This window comes from Microtus pennsylvanicus, chromosome 8, assembly GCF_037038515.1.
Source record: "Microtus pennsylvanicus isolate mMicPen1 chromosome 8, mMicPen1.hap1, whole genome shotgun sequence".
Classification (NCBI taxonomy): domain Eukaryota; kingdom Metazoa; phylum Chordata; class Mammalia; order Rodentia; family Cricetidae; genus Microtus; species Microtus pennsylvanicus.
The window spans coordinates 26,253,883-26,281,779 of NC_134586.1; the positions used below are offsets into that span (position 1 = coordinate 26,253,883).

General features: G+C 49.2%; 2 protein-coding genes across 3 annotated transcripts in view; one reads left to right on the forward strand and one right to left on the reverse strand.

Annotated features, from left to right (window-relative positions):
- Positions 1 to 22,215, forward strand: part of Bid (BH3 interacting domain death agonist) — a 28,403-nt gene extending 6,188 nt beyond the window's left edge. Inside the window, exons 1-6 of one of the 2 annotated variants that reach the window (XM_075982933.1) lie at positions 7,882 to 7,900; positions 8,986 to 9,051; positions 10,730 to 10,943; positions 17,198 to 17,337; positions 19,365 to 19,577; positions 20,254 to 20,348. In XM_075982933.1, coding sequence (XP_075839048.1) covers positions 9,040 to 9,051; positions 10,730 to 10,943; positions 17,198 to 17,337; positions 19,365 to 19,577; positions 20,254 to 20,265 — 591 coding nt within the window. In that variant the 5' untranslated portion in view covers positions 7,882 to 7,900; positions 8,986 to 9,039 and the 3' untranslated portion in view covers positions 20,266 to 20,348. Of the gene's footprint in view, positions 1 to 7,881; positions 7,901 to 8,985; positions 9,052 to 10,729; positions 10,944 to 17,197; positions 17,338 to 19,364; positions 19,578 to 20,253 lie in introns of those variants that run through there. The other variant, XM_075982931.1, reaches the window with a different exon arrangement.
- Bcl2l13 (BCL2 like 13) overlaps positions 21,989 to 27,897 on the reverse strand; it is a 50,257-nt gene continuing 44,348 nt past the window's right edge. The window contains exon 7 of the mRNA XM_075982930.1: positions 21,989 to 27,781. Within this exon, the coding sequence (XP_075839045.1) occupies positions 27,068 to 27,781 (714 nt within the window). The 3' untranslated portion in view covers positions 21,989 to 27,067. The remainder of the gene's footprint in view (positions 27,782 to 27,897) is intronic.

The following is a 27,897-nucleotide window of genomic DNA, read 5'->3' on the forward strand; positions in this document are numbered from 1 at the left end:
TGGTGCCCATGGAGGCCAGAAGAGGTGGTCAGATCCCCTGGAACTGGAGTTAACAGACTGCCGTGTGGGCTCTGGGAATCAAATCCAGGTCCTCTGGAAGAACAGCTAGTGCTTTTAATAGTTGAGCCATCTCTCAGGCCCGTGCTTTTTTGTTAAACATACTTGTTTAGGGACACACCACAGCGTGCATATGGCGATCAGATGAGAGTTCGCTGAAGTCTTTCCACTGTCTGCGTCCTGAGGATTAGTTCAGCTCTACAGGCTTGGTACTCAGGCCTTTAGCTGCCCAGTCGTCTCACCGGACACTTCCGGATTCTTGCTCCCTGTCCCTTGTCAAATGCTTTGTAAAAACTTTTCTCCCTAAGTTCGCTTTGAAACCACTGTGCAAATCAAGCTGTCTTCAAACTTGAGGCAATCCTCCTGTTTTAGCTTCCTGAGTGTTGAGCTTACACTTTATCGTCTTACAGATTTTATGTTCCTAGTAGTATCTTTGAATCATAAAAGGTTCCAATTTTGAAGATTAATTTATAAGAATTTCTCTTTTGTTTCTTGCCTCTGGGCTGTGTCTAAGATATTGCCTAGTACAAGAGAATTGAGATTTCCTCCCATGTTCTCTTCTTAGTTTTTTAATTTTATTTTAAAGATTATATGTGTGGGTGTCTTGATTGCATGTATGTCTGTATACCATCTGTGTGTCCTCTGACCTCAGAGTCCAGAAAGGGGCATCGGATTCCAGAGACTGGAGTTACAGTTGTGAGCCACCGTGAGGATACTGTGAATTAAACCCAGGTCCTCTGGAAGAGTAGCCAGCACTCCTAACTACTGAGCCACCTCTCTAGTCCCCAGTGTTCTCTTTAAAGTGTTAGAGGTTAGCTCTTACACCTAGGCCTATCTTTTTTTTTTCTTTTCCTTTAAGAATTTATTTGAAGCCAGGTGTGGTAGTGCACAACCCCACCACTCAGGAGGCAGATCTCTATTCTACGTATGCCTGTTCTACATAATAAGTTTGAGGACAGCCAGAGCTACATAGTGAGACCGTCTTTAAAAAAACAAAAAACTGTTATTCGGGTTGGAGAGATGATGGTCCAGTGATTAAGAGCACTGGCTGCTCTTTCAGAAGGACTTGGGTGTAATTCCTGGCATCCACATGGTGACTCACCGCCCTCCATAACTCCAGTTCCAGGGAATCTGACAGGGTTTCTCTCTGACTTTCATGAATACTGACACTTGTGCACATGTGCACAGAGATACATGCCGGCAAAACACCATATCCACAAAATAAAAATAAAATAATGTTATCATTTAGTGAAACTTTCTGTGTAGCTTCAACCCCGAGTCACTTCAGTTCTTCTGAACTTGGCGTTCACCGAGACAGACTGCTTAGGGAGTGTCTGGATATCAGAAGCCCGATCGAGCCACCTCATGACGGGAGGAGCAGCTGCAGTCTTGTTTGTGGCATCGCTTGTCCGAGTCTGCTCACTGACAGTTGGGCTCAGTTCCTCTTAGGTGACTCATACCAACTTTGTCAGAGTGCCCTGGGTTTGTCTGCGGAAGTAGATCCTCCGGTGATGCCCTGACCCCATGTGTCCTGTGCTTGCTAATGCTGCCACAGCACCCCGAAGTTTTCATTTTCCTCATACTAGACGGTATATCTGTGGCCAATGTATGTCTGATGGGAAAGACCTCTATCATCTATGTTTTAAATTTTATTTTACATGTGTATCTCCCATACATGCATGCCTGGTGCCTGTGGAGGCCAGAAGGAGTCAGAGCCCCAGGAACTGATATTGAAGACAGTTGTGAGCCACCATGTGGGTGCTGGGAATCAAACCCGGGTCCTCTGGAAGAGCTACCAGTGCTCCTCCAGCACACCCCCCACCCCCAGCATCCATTTGAGATCATTTGTATGACATCAGGCAGAGGTACAGATTCATGCCTTTGCTAGTGGATAGTTGGTTGTCCCAGGGTTGTTGGTTAAAACACCACTCTTTCCCCTGGTGGTGGCTCTGCCGTCATCGATGGATGGATGGTCTTGGGATTGCTCACTGTTCTCTTTCTCTTTAACCAGGCCCACACTGTCATGACTCTCTAGTATTATAGTAAGTTCTGAAATCAGGAAGTAAAAGTCTGTCTACTTTTCAAGACTGGCTCTTTTTTTTTTTTTTTTTTTTTTTTTTTTTTTGGTTTTTCGAGACAGGGTTTCTCTGTGGTTTTGGAGCCTGTCCTGGAACTAGCTCTGTAGACCAGGCTGGTCTTGAACTCACAGAGATCCTCCTGCCTCTGAAGACTGGCTCTTTTTGAAAATGTCCTCTGCCTTCCCTTATGAATTTAGGAATTGCTTGTCACTGTCTGTAGAAAAACCAGCCAGAGTTTCTAGAGGAGCTGCTCCGAATCTGCCAGTCATGTGGGGGGCACCGTAGTCTTACCGCATGGTGTCTGCACCATGACAGGGGCTAGCCTTTCTTTTTTTCTTCTCAACAATGTTTGTAGTTTTCATTTAGTGTCCAGGCCTGACACTTGTATTGCATTTATTCCTAAGTATTTTAAATGTTTTGTATATATGTATTAATTTTTTTTCCACAGCACTGGGGTTGAGCTCAGGTTCTTGGTAAATGTGTGTTCTACTGCAGAGCTACAGGCCCAGGTCTTAGTATTTTCTATTTCTTGGTGTCATAACAGTCATTTTATTTTCTTTTGGATTATCAGTGGTGTTTAGAAAAACAGCCCCGTGGCTGCTTTCTTCTCTGCTGCCTTGCTTTCCTAGAGAATTAGTTCTGGTAGCTTCTTTAGTGGATTCATGGGTAAGGCCATGTCAGACTGGTACATCCAAGGGCGTCCTGGCAGATTCCAGCATGCAGCCAGGCTTGAAAATTACCTAGCGAGCTGGGCACTGCGCACCTGCCTGACATCCTGGTGTCTGGAAGGTAGAGGCAGGGATGGAACTTGCTGACCAGTGTGCCTGGCACCCCTGCCGTTCATTTGGGGTTTGGGCAGTTGAAGTGGTCCCCTTGTTGGCACAGCAAGGATTCAGTTTCATGGTCTTAGCATTTGTTCATCATTAAGAATGGGTGACACATCTGTTCTGTTGAGAGAGAGCAGCTGTTGCAGGACAATTTTCTCTTGCATCCTCAGTCTCTTGAGCTCAAAGGAACTCAGTTTTGTGTCCAGTGGGAAGAACAGCATTTGTTATCTGGACCCGTGAATTTGGGCCTCTCTCCCTCTCCCTCCTGCCTCCCTGCGCCGTGTGTGTGTGTGTGTGTGTGTGTGTGTGTGTGTGTGTGTGTGTGTGTGTGTGTGTACGCGCGCGCTCACTGGTTATTTATTTATTTATTTTTTGTAAACTTGACACAAGCTAGACTCATAGAAAGAGAGAACTCCAGCTGAGAAGAGCCTCCATCAGATTGGCCTGTAAGGAAGCCTAAGGGGCATTTTTTTTATTGATAATTGATGTGAGCATGCCCAGCTTACTGTGGGCAGTGCCACTCCGGGGGAGGTGGTCCTGCGTGGTTTCAGAAAGCTGCCGAACATATCAGTAAGTATGTAAGTAAGTAAGACCACTCCCCTGTGGTCTCTGCATCAACTGCTGTCTCTAAGTGGGAACCTTGAGTTCCTGCCCTGACTCCCCTCGGTGATGGGTGTGCCCCTGAGAGTCGTAAGCCGAAATATGCACTTTCCCCAAGTTGTTTTTTGTCATGTGGTTTATTATAGTAGAAAGTAAACTAAATAAAACACACCTTCTTCCCCACCCCTACGGTGAACCGTGGTACTGGGATTAAACCCAGGGCCTTGTGCGTTCTAGGCAGCCTTGGTTTATATTTATTGTTAAGACAAGGTCTCATTAAGTAGCCTGCTTTAGCCTTTTGAGTAGCTGCAGTCATGGTTTGTGCCCCCGTGTTTGTTCGTGACCTAAGCTGAGGCTGCTGCTGCACTCTGTCTGTCGTGGAGAAGTCCTTTAGGAGAACCCTGAGCTCCTCTCCACCCTCTGAGGCTGGCGCTGGAGGCAGGCTGCCACACCCACCAGCTTTAGGTGGATTCTGGGCATCCAGACTCAGATGCTCACTCTTGTGTGGCAAGGGCATAACCAATGAGACATCTCCCCAGTCCCTGAAACTTAATTTATTTCTTTTTTAAAACTGGGTCTTACTGTGTGACTTTGTCCTGAAACAAATAACAGCAACAAAACCAAAACAAAACAAAAAACCACTTCTTCTCGTTGTTTGAGACGGGGGTCTCTCTATGTTGCTTTGTCTGTCTGAACTCACTCTGTAGACCAGGCTGCCTCAAACTCACATATATCCACCTGCCTTTGCCACCCGAGTACTGGGATTAAAGGTATGAACCACCACACCTAGCTCCTGAAAAATATTTAAACAATTTATGTATTTTTATTTTATTTATTTATGGCCAGGCATGGTGGTACACACCTTTAATACCAGAGTTCAGGAGGCAGAGACAGGTAGATCTCTGAGTTAGAGGCCAGACTGGTCTAGCTAGCCAGATCCAGGCTAGCTAATGCCTCAAAAAAAAATTTTTTTTTGATAATTTCATACATACATACATATAAAATGTCTTGTAATTAGAGACTGCTTGTTTGTTCCTGCCTCCCAGACCCAAATAATCACACAGAAACTATATTAATTAAAACTCTATTTGGCCAATGGCTTAGGCATAATCCTAGCTAACTCTTATATCTTAAATTAACCCATTTCTATTAATCTGTGTATTGCCACGAGGCTGTGGCTTACCAGTAGGTTCTGGCATCCTTCTCCTTCGGCAGCTACATGGCATCTCTCCTTGACTCTGCCTACTCTCTCTATATATCTCTCTTTGGATTTCTCTCCTGACTTTACTCTGCTAAGCCATTGGCCAAAACAGTTTTATTCATCAACCAATAAAAGCAACACTTATACTGAAGGACATCTCACATCAATGTCTTTTGATCATTTGCTGTGTTTTCTTACTTAATGGGATGATCCTCAGGGTGTCTCTTATGTTTTGCCCTGCTGTGTTCCCCATTCTGGTCCAACTCTGGAGCTCAAGTGATCCTCCTGCCTCAGCCTCCCCAGTCTCTGGGACTGTAAGTCCACACCACTGAACCAGGCATACGGAGTCAGTTATGCCTCACTGGTCTTTGGAAAGGGTCTCTGGGATTTCCTGGACCTGAAAGTGACGTCTCAGTGGGTAAAACATTTGCCTGACAAGCCTGGTGACCTGCAGTTTGATCCTTTGAGCTTATATAGAAATATAAAGAGATTACTGACTCCACAGAATTGGCCTCTGACCTCCACACATGCTGCGACACACGCCACCCCATCATGCGCACCTGTGAGCTCTTGCAGGAAGTGCACACGCACCAATAATACATTTTTAAAGTGATTTTTTTTTCTAGTTTACATCAGAATTTGAAAAGAAAGTGAAGTCCAGAAGTTGGGAAATGAACTTTATTGTTGTGGTTTATAATGCCCGTGTCTGAAGGGACTGTGGAGCAGTTCAGTGTCAGCCTGGCCTGCTGCTAGCGTGGCTGCCTCTCAAGGGCTCCTCTCTACTGCCATGTACCCTGCCTGATCGCAATGACTCCAGATAGCAGAGTGACTTTGGCTGCTGTGTTGACTGACTTTTTAGTCGGTGGTGAGGGTGAGGCGGGGGCGGGGGGGGGGGGACGACACGACTGAACAAAGCTCACTGCTTATGAAACAGCCGAGGTCTGTGTCATTAATGGATAACCAAGTCTGCTCTCGGGTGGAGGCCTGAGGTCCTGCTCTAATCTGCTGTCCTGCAGCCTCACGCTTCTGACAACACTTGATGTTTATTGTCTTCTAAAATTAGACCCTAGATTTAGGGGGAAAAAACAACTTTATTTACTTGTTTATATTTTGCTTGCTGGGAATGGAATTCTCAGGGAGGGCCTTGTTCACGTAGGCAGATGTTCTACCATCAGCCCTTTCGAGATCTTTACATCTGAAGCTATGTTGGGTAACCCTAGAAAACCTCAGATTTGGCTATTTGTCTGGTAAAAAGAAAAAGAAGGGAGGGCTGGAGAGATGAATTCTGGGAACTGAACCCAGGTCTTCTGATGGGGCAACCAGAGTACTTAACACTGAGCCATTTGTTAAGCCCCCTTTTGTGTGTATCTGTGTGTGTTTGTATGTGTGTATGTGTCTGTATATGTGTGTGTCTCTCTGTATATGTGTGCGTATTTGTCTGTATATCTGTGTGTGTTTGTATATGCGTGTGTGTGTGTGTCTCTATGTGTATGTGTCTGTGCGTGCGCACACGAGTGTATTGCCCACAGAGGCTAGAATAGGACATCAGATCCCCCTGGAGCTGGAGTTACAGGTGGTTATGAACCACCTGACATGGGTTCTGGGAACCGAACTTGGGTCCTCTGGAAGAGCAAGAAGCTCTCCTAACTACCAAATCATCTCTCCAGTTTCCAGCCAGTCCCTTCAAACATACTTTGTTTTCAGGTGGTAAGGGTCAAGCCCAGGCCCACAGGCATGCTAGGCACTGTTGAATCTCTGCGCTACACACCCATAGTTGGGCATTTTAAGCGTCATACCCTTTATGTTATTGCAACTCTGTAGACTATAGATATTAATGCAGAGGAATGCAGCCGTTGCCTTTCAGCTACTGGCAATCTTGCAGATGGCTCCAAATTCTTCTTCTATTTCCCGCCATCTGTGCATGCTGTTCTTCGACTCTTGAATTATTTTTATTTATTTATTTACTTGTTTTTATGGAGACAAGGTAAAATGTAGCCCAGCCTGGTCCAGCTGTGGTGTAGCAGAGGAGGACCTTGAACAACTTCTTTTTGAATACTTATTTTATGTGCATTGGCGTTTTGCCTACACGTGTGCTCATGTGAGGGTGTCAGATCTTGGAGTTACAGACCGCTGTGAGCTGCCTCGTGAGTGCTGGAAATTGAATCTGGGTCCTCTGGAAGAGCAGTCAGCCCTGACCTTGAACGTCTGCTGTCTCCTGCTCTACTTCCTGAGTGTTGGGGTTGCAGGTGTGTGCCATCACACCTGGTAACCCAGGACTTCGTGCACGTGAGGAAACACCCTGCCCACAGAGCTGCATCTCCCGCCTTGAGCAGTTTCAATATGGCACTGTGTTGTTGTTTTTATTGGTGAGTTACGTATTTAACGTTTGTTCATTTAAGAAGATGGAGAACTCGGGGCCGGAGAGGTGACTCAGTGGTTTAGAGCACTGACTGCTTTTCCAGGGGATCCAACACCCGTGACAAAATACCAACGCATATAAAAGAAAAAGGAAAAGAATTTTTAAAAGATGGGAGTGCGTTACGTTCTTCTGGTTATTTCTTGGGCATTCATCAGCCCTAAGTCTGGTGGCTTTTCTTCTCTAGCTTGTGTCTTGGTGGCGTTCTGTGCTCTGCTCTGCTGCCCGCGGCACCTTGGACACTCGGTGAGTGGGTGGGTGGTTACAGTAGGCTGTGACTTTCTCCGTGTGTTTATACAGTTCTGTCGGTTAGCTGTGTAGATAAACATCAGCAGGGGGCACGCAGGCCGTAAGGACACCTACCCCTGTGGTAACTGCACTGAACTTGCCTCGCCTTCTTCCCGCCTTGTGTGGCCTGTGTCTGCACTTCTGGTGTGTGGAAGTGGGGGCTCAGCTACGTCAGGACATTTGGCTTCCGTGGGACAAGAGAAACCCTTGGGGTCCCAGGAAAGTGAGGTGGTGGCTGAGCAGACCCGTCTCACTCGTGACACATCTGGCCCAGAAACACAGCTCTCCTGCCCACAGCCCTCCAGCTGGTGGCTTCTGAAGGAAGTGGCCTCCGCTCTGACAGTGACGACAGCCATGACCACCATGAGGTCTTGCCAAATGCTTTCACACCTGTGTCTAATACTGCTGGATGTAACTGGAAATGTCAAACAAGGTGGTTTCTTAAAATAAATTGTTTCGTTTATTGTTGTGTGGATGTGGTGGGGGCGGGACACATGGGCGTGAAGGTCAGAGGACCTGGAATCGTCCTCCGCCCACCTTTCACATCATTCCAGGCTGGCACCCGGTCAGCTGGCTGCTGGCAAGCGCGTTCTGGCCTGCTCCAGGTTCCAGATTTTGAGGCCCCTCCACACTGCTTTCCATAGCAGCCACAGTCGTGTGCATTTTCAGGAACAGTGTATACCGTGAACAGACAGATTTATGCAACAAAACTTTTATTAACATTTTGAACAGAGGTTCAAGTATTACCGAAACTTTGGGTTTTTTTTGTTTTGCTTTTTGGTGTGTGTGTGTGTTTGAGACACAATTCCTCTGTGTAGCCCTGGTTGTCCAGGAACTTGCTTTGTAGACCAGGTTGGCCTAGAACTCGGATCCACCTATCTCTGCCTCCCGAGTGCTGGGATTAAAGGCGTGCGCCACCACTGCCCAGCTGGACATACTTCTTAAATTCAGTTCTTCAGTGACTTTGGTTTGGTCAGAAGGCTTGAGTGACAGGCACATCTTACCAGCCAAGCTGTCTAGCCAGCTCAAAAATAATCCTCTAATCCTCCAAGCTATATTTTCTTCCCATTAAGTTGGAATGCACACTGCTCTGCCTCATTGTGGGGTAGAAAGAGGAAATGGGTCGGTGGTGTTGGGAGGCCCTGACCCTGTAATGTCGATGCCCTACAATCTTGCAGGTGTGTGTGACTCACTATAGGAATTCGTGTGGGACGTGCTGGTTGGCCTGATTAGTCTTCCTGAGTGTGGGTAGCAAAGCTGAACTCTGGGGAACTGGCCTGGGGTGCCCAGTAGACCACCCGCCGAGGGTACGAAGCGGAAGACTGCAGACCTGACTAACTGGATTGCTGCTCTGGTTCTGTGTGGAGGGCAAACAAAGGAGCCCAGGCTGAGAGCCAGTGCTGGTGGGTGGGCATGACCTCAGCTGCAGGTGTGGTAGCGTCCTGCCACCTGATGGGGCCCCACAGGGGCATTGCTTCAGGCAACAGCCACCTACACCATCTGTATGTCCTCTTTCAGGTTGTTTCCCGGACTCTGTGAGTCAGCAGTGGTTGGAGCTGCACAGATTGTACCATGGACTCTCAGGTTAGATTCTGGCATCTTTTCTTTTTGTTCTTCCTGGACGTCCCTGTGAGGGATGCAGCCCGATCCTCGCTTGACAGGTCTGCAGAGATGCACCTCATATCCAGCAGAATTGGTCTCCATTGGCGCCCACAGTGGCTTGGTGGGGGATGGGGACTGGATGGAGTGGCATGCCTGTCAGACTGGTAGACATGGCAAGGACAGCCCAGACTAGTTGTGTGAGCAGAAGAGACCTGGGCTCCCATTTGCCCAGTCAGGGACTGAGCTGGCTGTGGGCAGAAGTGTCTGAGCCTCCCCTTCCAGTCAGCCACAATCTGCAAATCAGGGCTGTTGTCCTGTCCTAGAGAGTGGCTCCCTGCTGTGGCCCTCCTCCCCTGGGACAAGAGTAGGTGAGGGCTTCCTGCTCTCATCACTTCCTGTTTACTTTTGGGTAGGGAGGCTGAGACACAGAAGTAAGTAGCTTGCCTGGTGCCTGCAGATTGAGGCCAGAGTGAAATGCTGACATTTTCTCTTTATCTTGATATTTGACCTCCCCAAAATACAATAATACTTTATTGTAGATGTTTCTGACTTTTTGAATTTTTTTATTCCAGCATTTTATAGTAAAATAACATAAAGTTAGCATTTACTATATCTATTAAATGCAAATTGAAGGATGTTAAGTGACTCAGGTTTCATTTCTAAGTTTTCTTGTACTGCAGGGCCTCATGGTACAGGCCTTGCTGTCTTAGTGCTCCTCCCCGTGCTCCTCCCCACTGCTCCTCCCCCGTGCTCCTCCCCACTGCTCCTCCCCTGTGCTCCTCCCCAGTGCTCCTCCCCCGTGCTCCTCCCCACTGCTCCTCCCCCGTGCTCCTCCCCACTGCTCCTCCCCGTGCTCCTCCCCGTGCTCCTCCCCCCTGCTCCTCCCCACTGCTCCTCCCCCGTGCTGCTTCCCACTGCTCCTCCCCACTGCTCCTCCCCCGTGCTGCTTCCCAATGTTCTCCCCAATGCTCTGTCCCAGTGCTCCTCCCCACTGCTCCTCCCCAGTGCTGCTTCCCAATGTTCTCCCCAATGCTCTGCCCCAGTGCTCCTCCCCACTGCTCCTCCCCAGTGCTGCTTCCCAATGTTCTCCCCAATGCTCTTCCCCAGTGCTCCTCCCTCTTCTCAGTGCTCCTCCCCAGTGCTGCTTTTGGACACCGTAAGGCTGCAGTGAAGAACAGAGAGGCCTGTGAGCAAGGCCCGCTCTGGGGTTCTCTGGTTATGCACACATCCCCATGAAGTGGAACAGGCTAGGGCAAAGGCAGAGTCTGACCTGGGTCAGCACTCCCTAGAGTTTATTGAGCATCCTCTGCCTGCCAGGACCATCCTGGGCTCATGAAGGGGATGGTGGAGAAGTGCTTGCCACTGGGAACAGAGCCAGTGCAGTCAGGCTCAGCTCTGTATGTAAACACGGTCGGAACTGCAATGGTGACATTTGCCCGGCTTCCCCTCGAAGGGTCTTTTCAGGAGGAGTTCTGTAGAAGGGGCCAGATCTCGCCCCTTGGTGTCTACAGGTGGCGCTAGTTGGAGGGTGCCGCCGAATATGCCTCTGCCCGTAGGCCTCCTGCTAGAGCTTCTGGATTCTTAGAGGCAGTGAGCCTCGGGTCCACTTGTGTCCTGACCCCGGCTTCTATGAGCCTTCCTGACTCCCTTTTCATCTTAGGTCAGCAATGGCTCAGGCCTGGAGGCTGAGCACATCACAAACCTGCTGGTGTTTGGCTTTCTCCAAAACTCCAAGTATAATTTCAATCAAGAACTGGAGGCACTAAGTCAGGAACTGCCCGTGCAAGTTTACCCGGATGCAGACTTTGAGGATGAGCTGCAGACTGATGGTAGCCGAGCCAGCCGCTCCTTCTACCATGGAAGAATACAGCCAGGTAGGCCCGGCCTTGTTCCCTTCTGTTATGAATATGGTGCCAGTTAGGGCCTTGGCAAGTGAGGGCCACAGATGGGAGACAGATACACCATGCAGACAGAACTTGAGTGTGGAGTTTATGAGAAAAGGTTACAGGGGAGGGAAGAGAGAGACAAAGGAGGAGGCCTGCTTGCCTCTTCAAAAGACCTGTGGGAAGAGAGTGGGAGTAAGCGGGGCTTGTCTCTTAAAGGGACCTTTGCATCTGCATGCAGTCAGGGACCTGCTTGCCATGAGCAGAGGGGTGAGGTGTGACACACTGTGCCAGGTTCCCAAGGGGCAGGGCCAAGGTGTGCCTCGATTCTAGCATTCCTCCCTTTTTTTCTTTATCAAAGGGTGCGGAGTTAGGCATGGCAGGTTAAGGGAATGAGGGCATCAAGTTGTCGAGCCTGCTTCCTGCTGACCTGGGGGATGTCGACTGTCTCTGGGGGGAACCTGAGAAAGCTGGGGTGTTGCCACGGCCTGGGGTAGCTGGTTGTTTCACTGCTGTTGAGACTCTATGGAACTCTCTGGTGCCTCTTAGACCTGGCAAGAGGTTGGCAGAGCAGAGGACAAGATTAAGTTTAGGGGAAAAATTTTTTTTTCCCTTAGGTCCTGGTGATTGAAAGTGAGAATGTCAGGACCAGGGAAAGGTGGGGAGGTTTGGACACTTAGGCCTGGTAGCTGAAGGAGGGGTGCATCTGACCTGCTCAAGGTGCATCCTCCAAGTTGACTCCCTGGAGCTTACAAGAATTCTTTGAGTTTGTGAAAACATAAGTTTTAGACACGTTAGCATTTCACTGCTTATAATCTGTACTGAAATTTACATTGTATAAGTGGTATATATTTATGCCGGAAATGATGGTGACAGGTGTGTTTTTTGCATAATGAAAAGCATCTTTTAAGTCTATAGTTAGAAAACGACCAAAGGGATTTTAAAATCTTAAGCTTGTGGCTCTGATGATAGTGGTATAGTGTGGTGTTTAGTACTCTGTCAGAGCTGTAGTAATAGCTCATTAGAACTTTATGACTATGACCAGTAGCACAATGAGAGAGAAATCTGATAACTTGCATTTGTACACCTTAACACACTTTCTTATGCTGGGCAGTGGTGGCGCACACCTTTAGTCCTAGCACGCAGGAGGCAGAGACAGGCAGATGAATTTCTGTAAGTTCAAAGACAGCCTGGTCTACAAGAGCTAGTTCCAGGACAGCTAGGACTGTTACTCAGAGAAACCCTGTCTCAAAAAAACAAAACAACCAAACCAAAACAAACCACTTTCTTTTTTTTTTTTTTTTTTTTTTTGTTTTTCGAGACAGGGTTTCTCTGACAAACCACTTTCTTATACCCTGAAGCACTTGTAGATCCTCACATCTTAAGCTCTCATGTCTTTTTATAAATAAACCTTAAAGCCCCTGTTCTTTCCTCAGCATTATGACATCACCTAAAATCTGTTTTGTGAGTTTGTCCCTTTTAAACTGGCAAACATACCAGCCATCAAAGTGCATCAGAATTCTTGAGAAGGATGAACTTTTACCTGAGTTAATGCTTTAAAAAAAATGACAGAGACTTGATTGGTACCTGACAGCCGTTCCCCGGGGTCCTCCATAGTTGTTGAGGGCAGGGGCTTCAGGGCATCATCCGTCTTAGAGCTGGCAGCACGGCCCTGCCAGGCTCCAGAAGGTCCTGTGGGTTAGGAGTTTGTAGGAAGACCAGCTTACCTTGCCCTGGCAATGAGGCAGTCAATTCCAGTGTCCATCATCCACGGTCTGCAGAGGTCTTTGCAGTGGTTGAGGTGAAGGCAGGTTTGCTCAGTGGCTAATGCTTTCACGTGTGAAGCAAATTTCAGCTGGAGGGTCTTCTGTGCCCACCCATCTTCTTTGGAGAAAATGGCAAGGGGTGGAGGAAATGGGGGTGCACTAGCAGCCAACCCGTCTCTCTGTTTTTAATTAAACATTTAAATGCCATATTTCCAAGTTCTCTGATCGAGGGCTGTCTGTTGGGTATATCTGAGTTATGACTACAGAATAGGATCTGCTTGGAGAGCTGGACCCAAGCTGAGAGGCTATGGAGTCATGTTTTATCCAGAGTCCTCCAGCTTGACTGTAACTGGTTTTAACTTAACAGGTCAGATTTAGACTTGCGAAGGACAAAGAAAGAAAAAAAAGTTTGTAATAGAATACACACATGTATACAAACACAGAGTTAAAGCTAGCTTATACTCACATAAAGGTTTTTTTGTTTTGTTTTGTTTTAGTATTTTGGTTTTTTGAGACAGGGTTTCTCTATGTAGCTTTGAAGCCTGTCCTAGAACTACCTCTGTAGACCAGGCTGGCCTTGAACTCAGAGATCCGCCTGCCTCTGCCTCCTGAGTGCAGGGATTAAAGGCACACGCCACCACTGCCCGACTCACATAAAGTTAAATCAAAAGTCACATGTATACTGAGCAAGAGAGTTAGCAGGCAGCAGGTGTATAGGTGGGGTCCCTGTGTCAAATGAACACCTCAACAGGCCCTGTCAAGGTGTACCATCACACAAACACACCACATAGTCATTGTAACAGGAAATTAAGGACAGAGATATAAGTAAAAGATAAGACCAGACAAGGCGTAAAGGCAGCTGGCGACAGGTCATGTAACTGCTCTCCTGGGGTGGAGGGGATGTGGGGCAGGCCGTTGCAGACACCACTTAGTTGGGGCAGAGCCACATAAGTCTGTGGCTCCTCCCTGTCCCAGTTGCTACCCACCCTGGGTGGCACAGGGGTGACTGGCCACATGGCTATCCTTAGTAAAGATGGCAGTTTAGATATCCGGCCTGCCCTTAGCCAAGATGGCACCTGCCCATGAGTTGTAACCCCTCCCCCTTCCCTGCAAGAGGGACTTGTCTCTTAAGGGGACCTTTGTACCTGTGTACAGTCGGTATGGCTTGCTGTGCGCAGAGGGGTGATTGCACTGTGCCAGGTTCCCAAGGGGCAGGGCCTAGGTGTGCCTGGATTCTAATCCCTTCACCCCACATCTAAGCTTTACTGATCTCCACAAAGGTTACAGGGGGCTTTGGGGCTCAGCCTCCAACCCTGCATTGTCAGGTTCTTGTATGTGTGCATGTCATGTGACTCGTCTTGTGATCTGTGCTTGATTGTGCCCTCTCAGGTCCAAAACTCATTACCCTCTGTTTTGGGATTAATTAGAAAGTTTCTCCTTCTGATGAGTCCTGAGTTCTCTTCAGGTGTGGACCCAAGTCTCCTCTCTGGATCAACAATGGGACCTGTTTCTTTACTATAGGTCCCTAGCTGTTACAGTGCAGCCAAAGACTGGAAGGTGGAGATTTTGTAACCCAGAGGTGCCACTATTTCAGTCTGTGGAATCTCAAAGTCATTCCTCCTGCCATTCAGATCTGGGAGGTCTGGGACATCACTAGTCTAGCCCCGGCCTCCAAGCGACTCTAACACAGCCGCACAAGACCTTGTGTGGGCTAGCTGAACTCTCAGTCCAGCGAAAACTCCTGCCTTTATGGTCATTTTTGCATCCTTTATGAAACCTATGTGATATATGACCTTAAACAACAACATATGTGATAGATGACCTTAAAGACCGGAGCACTGAGGTATTCTGGCCCTCATTTCCAGATAAGGAAACCGAGGCACAGCAGACTAAGCAGCCTCAGATCAAACTGCCCGGGCTTCAGGAGCAGGACTGAGCCAAGCTGTCGCCACCTGCTGAACCCGTATCTCTTGGGCCACATCTAGACTTTGTCCTTCCCTGACCTCAGCCCTGGGCTCTGCTCTGCCAGTGTGTTCCTGGGCTGGAGATGCTGGGTGATTTGGGTTTGTTTTTTGTTTTTTGTTTTTTAATTCGTGTCTGTCTGGGTGTGGGGGTGTGCGCATGCCCTAGCATACGGGTAGAGTCAGAGTTGGCTCATTCCTTCCACCGTGTATGTCCCTGGATTCGAACTCAGGTTGTCAGGCTTGGCAGCAAGTGCCTCTGAGCCAACTCACTGACCCTCAGTTGATTTTTAATCCTGGTTGGAATCACTGCTCTGTAGGCCTCCCAGGACCTCCAAGCCCTAGACTGGGACTTTCCCACCCTGCAGGCCAGGGGCTGGAGATGTAAGTCAGAGGTAGAGAATGGCTCTGGGTTTGTCGCTGGCAAGCAAGCAGTCAAGCAAACAAAAGATAGCCAACCTCTCACGCTACACTTGGTACCTGTTGCTAAGCCCAGCTTCCCTGATCTTAGGCACAGAGGCTGTGCTGCCCTTGAGTGTTGTGGGGAGACTGGTAGCTGGTTTAGCCTCTCCCTCCCCTGCCTTCATTAAGTTTTTGAGACAGGGTCTCACTGTGTTACCCTGGCCAGCCTGAAACTTGTGTGAGTCCTTCCCCTGCTTCTTTCTAGCTCAGCCCACGCCTTCCGATGTCAAAGCCTGGCTGAGCCCTAAGGGTGTCAGCGAAAGTGACGCCGGGGCTAACCCCTGGTCTCACCGAGGCTTTGGAGAAGTCTGATTGGACTTGGAAGAGAGGCAGAGTAGGAGCTTCACAAGTGAGTGAGCAGGAGGAATAGTGACATTAAATCACAGGGAACCGTGCCTTAAGCCGAAGTGAGTGAGCCCTGGAAAGGCCGTGGGAGAGCTGTGTGCTGGTCATTTGATGAGCATCGGCCGAGCAAGGGCCAGGCGTGTGCTGAGTGCTCGAGCGATTGAGTCCCCTGAGGACCCAGCTTACTGTAGCCAGTTCCTGGCTCTGAGATACAGGGTGAGCCAGCATTGTGAGCGTCAGCTGGGCAGCTGGCTGAGAGGGAGCATGTCCCTGTCGGGATAAATAAGAAGCCAGTGGGGTTCAACAAAAACTCCAGTGATATTTATTGAGTACTTTTTAAGAGCTACTTACAAGTTTGTCATTTATCCATTCATTCACTCATGAACTTGCTTACTGGGCACCAACCATACGCCACTCACGCATTGTTCTTAGTGTTGGGTGTCAGACAGTAAACCAAAAGATTTTAAAATTACCTTTTCAGGACCTGGAGAGGTAACTTGTGATTAAGAGCACTTGTTACGGGCTGGGGAGACGGCTCAGAGGTTAAGAGAACTGGTTACTCTTTCAAGGGTCCTAAGTTCAATTCCCAGAAACCACATGGTGGCTCACAACCATCTGTAATGAGATCTGGTGACCTCTTCCACCATCATGCAGGTATACATGCAGGCAGAACACTGTGTGCATAATAAATAAGTAAATCTAAAAAATAAATCAATAAGTAAAGCACTTGTTACTCTTGCAGAGGACCCAGGTTCAGTTCCTTCCGGCACATGGTACCTCACAACTCTAGTTCCAGGGGATCCAATGCCCTCATCTGTAAACAGAGACCGCTTATTCATTTCCTGGCCACTGAGACTCATACAGAAACTATATTAATTACAACAGTGTTTGGCCTATTAGCTCAGGCTTCTTACTAACTCTTATGTCTTAAATTAACCTGTTATAATCAATGTATTACCACGAGGCTATGGCCTACTGGTAAGGTTCCAGTGTCTGTCTCCTTCAGCAGCTACGTGGCGTCTGACTCCGCCTACTCTCTCTATTCACCTCTGTTTGGATTTCCTGCCTGGCTTTATTTTGCTAAGCCCTTGGCCGAAACAGCTTCTTTATTAACCAATGGTAATTAAAACATATTCACAGCATCCAGAGGGGCATCCCACATCACTCGTCTAACCTCCATGGATACCAGGCATATAAGTGGTACACAGACATACATTCAGGCAAAACCCTCATACACAAATAAATTAATCTGAACACAATTGTAGTTTTTCAGAAGCTTATATATAAGCAGTTGTGTCAGATGACAAAACTAGAAAGAAGTACATAGTGAAAAAGGGAGCAGCCTGGGCAGAGACCGCACAATAGGACTGGGCAGTGGAGAGGCAGGGCAGCATCGGGAAGCTGCAGAAGGGGCACTTGAGGAGGCAGGGCAGGACAGTCCCAGTAGACAGTGTGTGGGCGTTTACATGAGAGGACTGGGAAACGACATGCCTGCTCTGTGAGGAGGTCTGGAGGATGCTTGGTCTCTGGGCAGCGTGCAGCAGAGTCGGGGCTCAGACACCACTAACTACAGAGCCCCTTCCCTAGTGCCAGGCTGGTCCCAGGCTCATCTCTGGTCCCCACTAGGGCACATGTGGAGGTAGGAAGTGGCATGAAGCTGTTGACAGGACCATTACTGAGTCTTGTTTGTGTTTGCTGCCTGAATGTTCAGATTCTGAAAGTCAGGAGTCAGCCATTCAGAACATTGCCCGACGTCTTGCCCAGGTCGGCGATGAGATGGACCACAGAATCCAGCCCACACTGGTGAGGCAGCTGGCAGAGCAGTTCATGAACGCCAGCCTGTCAGAGGAGGTACGTGTGTGAGCCTGGCCCCCAGCTCTTCTAGAGCACTGTCAGAGGAGGTACGTGTGTGAGCCTGGCCCCCAGCTCTTCTAGGGCACTGTCAGAGGAGGTACGTGTGTGAGCCTGGCCCCCAGCTCTTCTAGGGCACTGTCAGAAGAGGTACGTGTGTGAGCCTGGCCCCCAGCTCTTCTAGGGCACTGGGGAGTGCAAGACACCTGTGCAGAGCCAGTCTCTGAGGAAGTGAGTCCTGCCCCTGACTGCCATCAGCATGGTCTCTAAGGATCAGTCAGTTTAGATTTAGAAGCTCATCCGTCAGAGTCCAGAACTTAGGGGGAAGCCTCCAGAAAGAGGGTCAAGATGCCCGGTCCCTACTCGGTCTTCGCTTTGGAGAGTCAGATGAAGACGCCAGTGGAGACCTTGATGTCGTTGTCCCTAGGGTGGCAGTACAGCCTGCTCCTCTGCTTGGCTCTGTGGTTCTGATTAGCACACAGAAACGGACAAGATTTCTACTCTTGCTCAGTACTGTGAAGGACCCAAAGCTGGATCCTCGGCACTGTCCTTCCCAAAGAAGAGAGAGAATACCAAACCCCGGGACTGGAATACCCGCCTCTGGAAGGGATGGAGGAGGGGACTTCTGTTCCAGCTGAAATCATGGGTGCCCTCCCCGTCTGCGTTTGTTGTGCTCTAAGCAGCCTGCCTTTGTGATAGCACGTCCTCTACTGCCCTCACTCTCCGGCGGCTGTCACCCAACATAGACATCTGTGAACAGCCTTGGGCTCTACTGCCCTCACTCCCCGGCGGCTGTCACCCAACACAGCACATCTGTGAACAGCCTTGGGCTCTACTGCCCTCACTCTCCGGCGGCTGTCACCCAAAATAGACATCTGTGAACAGCCTTGGGCTCTACTGCCCTCACTCTCCGGCGGCTGTCACCCAACATAGACATCTGTGAACAGCCTTGGGACTCTCCGGCGGCTGTCACCCAACACAGCACATCTGTGAACAGCCTTGGGACTCCAAGGGTAACTTGAAGATCTCTGCCCCACGCTGCTTTTTTTTTTTTTAATTTATTTTTGAGACAGGTTTTGGAGCCTGTCCTGGCACTAGCTCTTGTAGACCAGGCTGGCCTCGAACTCACAGAGATCCGCCTGCCTCTGCCTCCCGAGTGCTGGGATTAAAGGCGTGCACCACCATCGCCCAGCTCCACGCTGCTTTTTTGGTTTTGTTTTGTTTTTTGAAGACACGGTTTATCTGTGGTAGCCCTGGCTATCCTGGAACTCACTCTGTAGACCATGCTGGCCTCTTTGAACTGCCTCTGTCTCCCGAGTGCTAGGGTTAAAGATGTGTGCCACCACCTCCTGGCTACCTTTAAAACAAAAATGGAAGTTAATTCTGTGTCTGCATGAGCCTTGTGTGTGATTACGTGCACACGCTTGCGTGAGTCTTGTGAGTACACGCACGTTTGCGTGAGCATTGTGTGTGAGTACGTGCACACGCTTGCTTGCGTGAGCCTTTTGAGTACGCGCACACGCTTGTGTGAGCCTTGTGTGTGAGTACATGCACACGCTTGCAGGTGTGCACAGAGGTATCGGTCCTCGAGCTGGAGTTGCAGGCCAGCGTTGCATATGGGTGCTGGGAACTGAACTGGGCCTCTAGAAGAGCAGTATATGCTCCTTTACCTCTGAGCATTTCTTCAGGTCTCATGGTCTGTTGTCTGCCTTTCCCACTTGAAGGAAAGACAACACGTAGCCCCTAAAGCCGACAGCAGTAAGGTGAGCCTCAGGCAGCCTCCTGAACAGCAGTTCTGTAAGAACTGACTGCAGGAAGCGCCTCTGTCGTGTGCACAGGCTGCTCGGTAAACACGCGGGGCAAGTGCCTGCCGCATACCACTCTCCACGGCTGTGGGGACTGACTTCCCTCTGCTCCGTGCTCTTAGCTGTTTCACCAGAGCTGCCCTCTGAAAGGCTTGTCTCCCACTGCCTGGTCTGTTCCCTCTGAGGGAAGAACATCTGTCAACTGTCTTCTTTCACGTGCAGGACAGACGGAACTGCCTGGCCAGAGCCCTGGATGAGATGAAGACGGCTTTCCCTAGAGACATGGAGAATGAAAAGGCCATGCTGATAATGACCTTGCTGTTGGCCAGAAATGTGGCCAAGCATGCACCATCCTTACTCCATGATGTCTTCCGCACGACAGTGACCTTTATTAACCAGAATTTATTCACCTATGTGAGGAACTTGCTTAGAAATGTAAGGACTGGTGGCACCAGCCCCTGGCTTTTTGTGGAGTCCCGTGGTCCCTCCCTGCTTGCTCACCCTCTTCTCTTGACTGTTGGGAATCCAGCAGAGCCAGAGTCCCTGCTGAAGTCCTTCTCACCCTCCCCACACACACACTGCAGGCTGTTGGGATGAGAGGCAAAGGCTGGTTCACACTACTGGCGGGACGCAAACACGGTGGGGAGACAGAGTGAGAGGGAAGATGGCCAAGGGCTCCAGCTCCCTTGGGCTGCTCTTTATTGTCACAAACCTGAGCTTAAGTATGTACGTGGTGTGCGCATGAGCGTGAGCTTGCGTGTGGGTGCCTGTTGAAGCCAGAGGTCGTTTTCAGGTGTCTCCTTTTGTCTTGCTCTACCTCTTTTTGAGGTAGGGTCTCAGTGAAGCCGAAGGGAGGGGGTTGTTTATTTATTGGGGGGGAGGACAGAATCCACCTCTATCCGAAGATGACTCGGAATACAAGGTGCTCTTGCTACCTCAGCTTCCTGAATGCTGGGACTACAGCGCACCACATGTGGTCAGTGGTGCCGGGGATGGAGCCCAGGTCTCTGCTGTGAGGCCAGCGGTTTGCTGAGCCACACACAGCTAGAGTCTGGTGCTCGTGTTCTAGGGCACCGAGTCCTGAGTCTAACTGCTGCTGCTCTCTCCTTAGGAGATGGACTGAGGGGCCTGCAGAAGCGTGGCTGGCTGACACCCACGATGGCGAACCAATGAAGCTGACTCCAGAGGAAACTTGGCCGTGGAAACACACGCTGGAGAGAAGACAGGTTCCAGATAATAGCTGCCTCCCTATTCTCAGGACAGGGCTGGTAACTCAGTTCCTCCATTGAGCTAGTCTAATGAAGATGCCAGTGCGCGTATCTGAAGGGCTTGCGCCAGCTCCTGCATCCGCTTCATGTTTCTTTCGTCTAATCAGCTGTACGGGTTCCCACTTGAAAATTAAACTCAAAAGCAGGTTGTAAGGCAGAAAGACTTACTTATACTGTGAAGTTACTATTCATGAGAGGCCAGCCTGGGTCGCTGTCTTCGCCCTGCAGATGGGCTTCTGTTTCGGGACAGTGCTAGCAGGGGTGCCCTGGCCCTGGAGTGAGAACTCCACCCAGTGCACGGACGGCCACAGCCTTCCTTTGTAAAAGCTGAATGGCAATAAGGTTTGAGTCTGTGACTCTATTCTCAAACTACCCCTCCCCGCCCCACCCATATGCAAGGGTTTAGCTGTTTCAAGGGACTGTTTTTCTAAAGATTTCTATCCCAGTGGGAACAAACTTGAGTTGTGCACACAAACTCAGTCACTACAATCAGGTTTGCTAGGAAACACATTTACACAAGAAAATGAAATACCAGAGTCAACCGGAAATAACAGGAGAGATCTAAAACAGCAGCCAGTAATCCAAACAGTAGCCTCCTGTGCATTGGCTACCATCTTGATCAAGTTGGCAGAGGTGATTTCCAGTCACATCTGATAGACATTCTCGGTTGTAAAGCAAAATTGCCATTCGTTCTCAGCGGGCCAACATTTTGGAAAGATTCCATGTGTCAAAGCCAAATGTCCCCTCTTTTGTATTTCAGAGATAAGGTCTTACTGTGTATCCTCAAACACAGGTGATTCTCCTGTTAACTTGCCTAATGCTGGAATTGCAGGCATGAGCCACCACTACCTGTTAAGAGTTCCAATCTTCAATTCATTGCAGCCATGACGGCCTGGTGTATCATGGAAATTGGCGGAATTTTTCTTTAGTAACATGATCCTTGTGTGGGTATAACTGAGAGATGATGTTAATTCAGAGAATATTTTCCATTCTGTTCTAAAAGTATGTGAATTGATATGAGTGATAGAAATTTGTTTCTTCAAAATAAAAGGCTTTCTTCTCTAAAGGATGATGCTTAGCAACATCTCCTAGGTGATCTAGTGCATCAGAGGTCACAGCATTCCCAATGACCTTCAGGACCCAGCATAAACACAGGTGTTTGGGATCACAGTGACTTCACTGGCTGTGGCTACTGGGAACTCAGGTGTGGTTTTGAATGGCAGGATCGTGACTAAGGCAAACCAAGAATGCGTGCACTTTAAGAGACTACAAAACATTACTTGAAGTAATCCCCCTAGGCCAACAGTAGTGGACAAAACCATGAGTCACCAGTTATCAGAAAAGCTCATTTTATTGTCACCTCCAGGGAGTTTCCCCCAAGAAGTTGCTACTGTCTGGAAGCACAGTTTGTAGACTTGAATTTTGTCACTTCCTGATAGAGAAAGAAGCTTGGGCACAAAGCAGACAACAGCATGGGAAAGGAGCCAAGACAATTCGCAGTAATGAATTGAGCGAGTCAGAGCTGACAAGCACACTGGAAATGATGCTACCTGAATCAAATGCTTATCCTAATCTTTATTTTTGTTTTTTTGTTGTTGTTGTTTTCTGAGACAGGGTTCCTCTGTATAACAGCCCTGTCTGTCCTGAACTAATTCTGTAGACCAGGCTGGCCTCGAACTCAGAGGTCCACCTGCCTCTGCCTCCCAAGTACTGGAATTAAAGGCATGCACCACCACCACAACCCAATACTAATTTTTTTTTAAAAGATAGGATCCCATGTATTAAAGGCTGAACTTTAACTCTTAGCCACGTATGGCCTTGAATACTGTCTTCCTTCCCCTGAGTGCTGGGATTACAGGTATGTGTTCCATGCCCAGTTCATGCGGTGCTGGAATGGAACCCAGGACTTCATCCACACTGGACAGACGTAACAAGCTATGTCTGCCTGACTCTGCTGTGTTAATAATTACCATTCCGGTACTTTGTGTTGGGGGGCGGGGCGCCAAGAACTAGAGTCAGTAACAAACTGAGCTCAATCAAGGGGTTAGGAGAAAGAGGCACTTTTAATATGAGGGAAGAAAGACAGATTACAAGAGCGGGGGAAATACAGGTTCAGGGGGAAAATGTTTCTTTTCTTTTGTGCTGGCCAACAAATGGTCCATGTACACGGTACCAGACCTCACTAAGGGAAGGTGTAGCTCACATCCTGGGAAAGGCCTCCACAAACCTGTCATCTCAAAATGACCAAACGTGGTCCTGGCAAGATAGCCATGGGTAAAGGTGCCTTCCACCAAATGTGGGGACCCCCATGGTGAAAGGAGAGAACTGTGACATGCATCCACACACATATATAGACAAATGACTAGCGTTTCATGTCAAAGTGTTTGCTGGAGGGATACATCCAGAAGCAGGTCTGACACCCTCTTAGAGGAGAAAACGGGAGGATCCCGAGCTGGCTGCTCCGACTTGGGCCGTGGCCCGGCAAAGTGTCCCTGAGACAGTTCTGCCCTGAGCGACACTGAAGCAGCTGAGGGGCTGGGGCCTCGTGTAAACATGAGTGTGGGAAGGGCAAAGTGGGGCGAGCCAAGCTGGGGCTCGGTGGAGGGCTGTGTGAAGACGGCAGCGTGTTCATCTTTTAACAACAGCTTCCAGCTCTGCGGCTGTAGAACCAGAGTCGGTTCTGATGGACGCGGCAGAGGCAGGGTCTCACTGGGAAGCACTCTTGTCAGGTGAGCAAGATGCAAGACTGTCCGGTCATTCCTGAGTCTGAGTGTCAGAATCCTCTAGGTGTCCCCATATCCCTCAATATGCCCACCCTGGACTGATGGTCACCACAGGGGAAAGGACCAGAGGGATCAAAAAAACTGCCAAGGGGAGAGAGGTGTCAAGTGGCTGCCTTCATCTGTCACACTGCATGCCTGGGATGACAGCTGTGTCCGACAGTCCAGCTTTGTTTATGGAAACACACATTAAATACGGCTACTGAACATCAAGACCCGCCACAGGATGATCCTGGGGCGCTCACCCAGTGGCTAAAGGGACGCTGCACTGGGCCTGGAGTCAGGACTTTTCACTCGCTGCCTTGCCTCTGATAAGCTAGGCCACATGAACCGTGAGTTCTGGGTGGGTTCCTACTCATTAACATGGGAAGTCTAGAGTGAGCAGCTCCCAGGACCTGACGGAGTGAAAGTCCCCTAGCCTCTGGTGTGTATTAAGTGCTCAATCAGTATCAGTAAAAGGGGCAACGACCCCCACAAAGCTCACTCAGAAGGTACACTACCACGGCAGGCCATGGCCATCTCACAAATGAGGGTTCTTAGTGCTGTCCTGTTGCTAAGGTCGTGTGTGTGTGTGTGTGTGTGTGTGTGTGTGTGTGTGTGTGTGTGTGTGACAGAGACAGACAGACAGACCAAGGCTGATCATACTAGTGAGCAGAGAGCTCATGAAGACCTAAAATAAGAGTAAGGAAAGGACTTTTTCTTAGCTATAAAGCGTAGTTTCTATAAGTAGCTCTTAAAAGCTCAATGCCCACATCTCCCCTTCAGAGCAAAAGGCAGTGCAGACACTGTGTTCTCTGACTGGGGAACTTAGCACAGAGGCCAAGACAAGCAGTGGCAGCTGTGGTTCCAAGAACCAGGCTCAGAGAACCTCACTCTCCCTGGGACAAATGATACCTGAAGGGACTGGACACAGGCAGGAGGGGCCGGGGATGCTCTGGGTGAGGTACATGTGAACCCAAACAAACAGGCATGTTTTTCTAGAGCAGTGATTCTCAACCTTCCCACTGCCGTGACACTCCGTATTGTGGCGAGGAGACCTCCAACCATAAAATTATTCTGCTGCTACTTCATAACTAATTTTACTACTGAGAGGAATTGTAAACCCCTGGTATGCAGGACAGCTGATAAACACCCTTCCCCAAGGGGTCTCGGCCCACTGGTTGAGAACCGCTGATCTAGACCACCTTCTAGAGGCAGTGATGATCATGCAAGGCCCTCCTGCTAAGGCACTCGACTCAGATTTGCCACGTCAGTACAGAAGATTAAGTTGGTATTCTTTAGTCCTGGTGTGTCTGTCAGGAAAACCTCACTGATTTTGGCTAAGTGAGCACCAATCGTTTCGCAGAATGGAGCAGTTAAAAAGAATTCTAGGAAGGGCTGAGGTGCACACACAGGCGACAATCTCCAGAACTAGTAAAACTCTGGTTCACGAGCAACAGCAGAGCTCGGTGACTCGATTCTGATGCTGTGCGCCCCAGTCAGGCTGAATGCGCGCTGAATCTTTAGTCCAGGGGCAAGAACAGCCTCCTGTCAGTCCCCAGAAGGACTTGAGAACTAATTTTAATGTGACAGAAAGACCAGGTGTGGTGACACATGCTTATAATCTCAGTCCTGAGGCTGGACTACAAGTTCAAGACCAGCCTAGGCTACATGGGTAGACTGCCTATTTATTTTTATCGATTTAGAGCAACGGCAAACCTAGGAAGTACAGGAACACTTGTGGTGGCTACTCTGTCCCATTGCCAAGCAGAGGGCAGTGAAATACAACATGCCTATCTCCCAGGAATGAGATTCCGTGTAGAGAGAACCAATGGGAAGTCACCTACTTACCATCACCCAGAAAAAGATAGTTGGGCAAACCAGGTTAGTGTTCATGGGGTAGTAAAACACAGCAACAAGCAGTTAGCACAGTACCACGTCTTCCCTGTCCCTGCCTTGGTGGAGAGCAGATACAGCCATCCTATAATAGACTTCTTAGCCACTCCCACCTGAATGTGGCAGTGAGCCCTTAAATGGGCTACACCAGTGAGAACCCAAAGTTCCAAAGGGTTAACGCTGGAAGAAAACTCTTGAAAAAAAAATAAAAATCAAGGTAAGGCAACCCACCAGTCTCTGAGCTGTGAGAACCAGGACATACTCCCACCATCGCTGGTCACACTAGAGCCCTTACACCACAGGACAGCAACGGGCATCACAGTGCGACACAGCGACAGGACACAAACATGCTCACGTCTCTTCCTGATCCGCTCTTTCAAGTACTTTTTAAGGGATAGTTTTCTTTACAAAATAATTTTTAAAAATCAAGCATATTTAAAACATCAGCTCTTGGTGATCAGAGTAGTTAAAATTATTTTTATTATAAATTTCAGAATCTAAGAAGTGTAATGTTACATGACTAAGTTAAATCTGAGAAGACTTCTTACCAAGCACGTGAGCCTTGCAGGTGGCACTGTGGCCCCCAGGCATGACAGGGTCAGGTTCCACCCCTCCTTGAGGGATGGGGTCAGCCAAATGACAGAAGACCCTGCTGAGTCCCACTAAGTACAGGTGAGTGAGTGCATAGGGCCTCTTGGTCTGTCAGAGTTGGGCTGACCAGAGTTCAGGCCAAGGGGTCTCCTCTTGAACTCTGAAGACCAAACAGCACCTGAGCAGCAGTCTTGGTCTTAAATTCAAGTTTCTGTCCCACTTTTCACTAAGTGATACCTAATAGTAAATGATAAAATTTTATCATTTATTTCAATGATTTACATTGAATAAGGGTTATGCTCCAACTTTCTGCAGCCAAACAATGACACTGCTTCCTACATGGCAGGAGACCCCCAGGGAAACTGATGGTGTTCCAAAGACCAAGGTCAGGTACTGGGAAACTCTAACCCAGGGTCCTAGATGATGCAAATGCCATCAGGTGTCATGGACACGTGGGGTGGTTGGCCACATGTGTAAGAGGTCCAGCAGACCTGGACAGGCTGTGTAGACTGCCTTCCTGCCTCTAAGAACAATGACCACAGCCTGTAACCTGCACTGGCAATCAGACTAGGGCACCTTAAGTCTCCTACACAGCTCTAACACATTAATCTCTTGGAACAAGGTTTCAGCATGCAGTCCTGGCTGGTCTCAAACTCAGTATGTACACCAGGCTAGCTTTGAACTCGTGCTAAATCTCCTTGCCTCTGCTTCCTATATACTGGGATTACAGATGGTGCCACCACACCTGGCCTGGGTATTTATCTTTTAAGCAGTTCCTAGCGGCAGCATCTTTGAAAGATGGAGCCAGGGAGGCTTCGGGGGTTTGCTGGGTGGGAAGGGTGCAGGGTGAGCCACACTGTGCTGCAGTACCTGAGAGGTGGTGCAATGGAAGAGCACCTCATGCTGCAGAATGGGAAACCGGCAAAGACGAGAAACTGCAACAGGATGAACAGCTGGCTGTCCCCAGCTGCAGCTTCCTCCCCCACATTCTCTTAATTGAACCCTATCCCTTAAAGCAGTGGCCCTCAACAGGGAATGACTTTGCCCACAGTGGACATTTGGCAATGTAGGAGACATTTTTGGCTGTCCTTCCTAGAGTGGGGTGCCACTGGCGTCTAGATGGGAGCCAGGGCTGTTTCCGATCATTAAGCGCACAGGGCAGCCTCCTACAGAGAATTACTGAGAGGTAAGGGTGCTCAGGCCTGTCCTAAACGGGAACTGCACTCTTACCCTGCCGAATATGGTGTGCACCAAGGCCCTCAGGATGACAACCAGGCCAGTGTGAACACTCTGTGTCAAGCCAGCTCCCCCAGTGTCCTGCCAGTGCCCAGCCAGCCGTTGGCAGTCTATGTTCCAGTGAATACAACTAAAGCCGCAGGTCCTTTTGTCTGCTTTCTCGTCTGAAAAGCTGTTACTTCTTCCTTAGAGCCAATGCAACTCCAACTGCCACAGCGAGGATGGCCACTGCGGCAGCCCCTCCAAATAGCAGTACAGCCTTGCCCTCAATGGACACGGCACTCTTGGCTACCCCGGCAGCAACGGCCTCCCCAGTGTGGCTCTCTTTCCTGCCCCCAGCCCCCTCTGCACTCAGCTGGACGGCCGACTCCGCCCCCTCCAAGGCAGCAGGTCTTGCTGCCGCTGCTGCTTCGAGCTCCTCCTCACCAAACTCCACAAACACAGATGGAGTGGGGCTGGCTTTCTCAACTCTCATTTCGGAGGCTTCCTTGGTGGTGATCTGTGGGAGCAAGGGAGCGGCAGCTTCCGGGAACGCCTCCTCTGGCACCTCCTCCTTCTCCACGTGCACGATGTCGGAGTTAGAGGAGTTGTTCTCGCTCTTCTCCCCAGCCCCGCTACTGTCCAAGCTCTTCACTTCTTCCGGGTCCATGGCAATCTGCTGCCAGGACTCAGGCCCGAGAGAGACCGGGAGGCTTTCTGTGTGCCAACTCTGGCTAGCAGACAGCGAGACAGGTAGGCTCTCAGACTGCCAAGATGTGGTCACCGTTGGGGACTCCGGGGGACTGACCTGTCCAGAGTTGTCACTAGGCAGGATATAAATGTCATTACTATCTTCTGCAATGATTCCCGGGTATTCTTCCTCCTCAGACTCAAGACTAAAGACAGTGCCCTAAAAAAGAAGAGGGAGAATCCACAAGCAGACTCATTAATTTTAAAAACTGTCAACCTAGGAAAAATAACTGTCTACCATCAAGTTTCAAGAGAAACTCCCCACCTATACAGCTT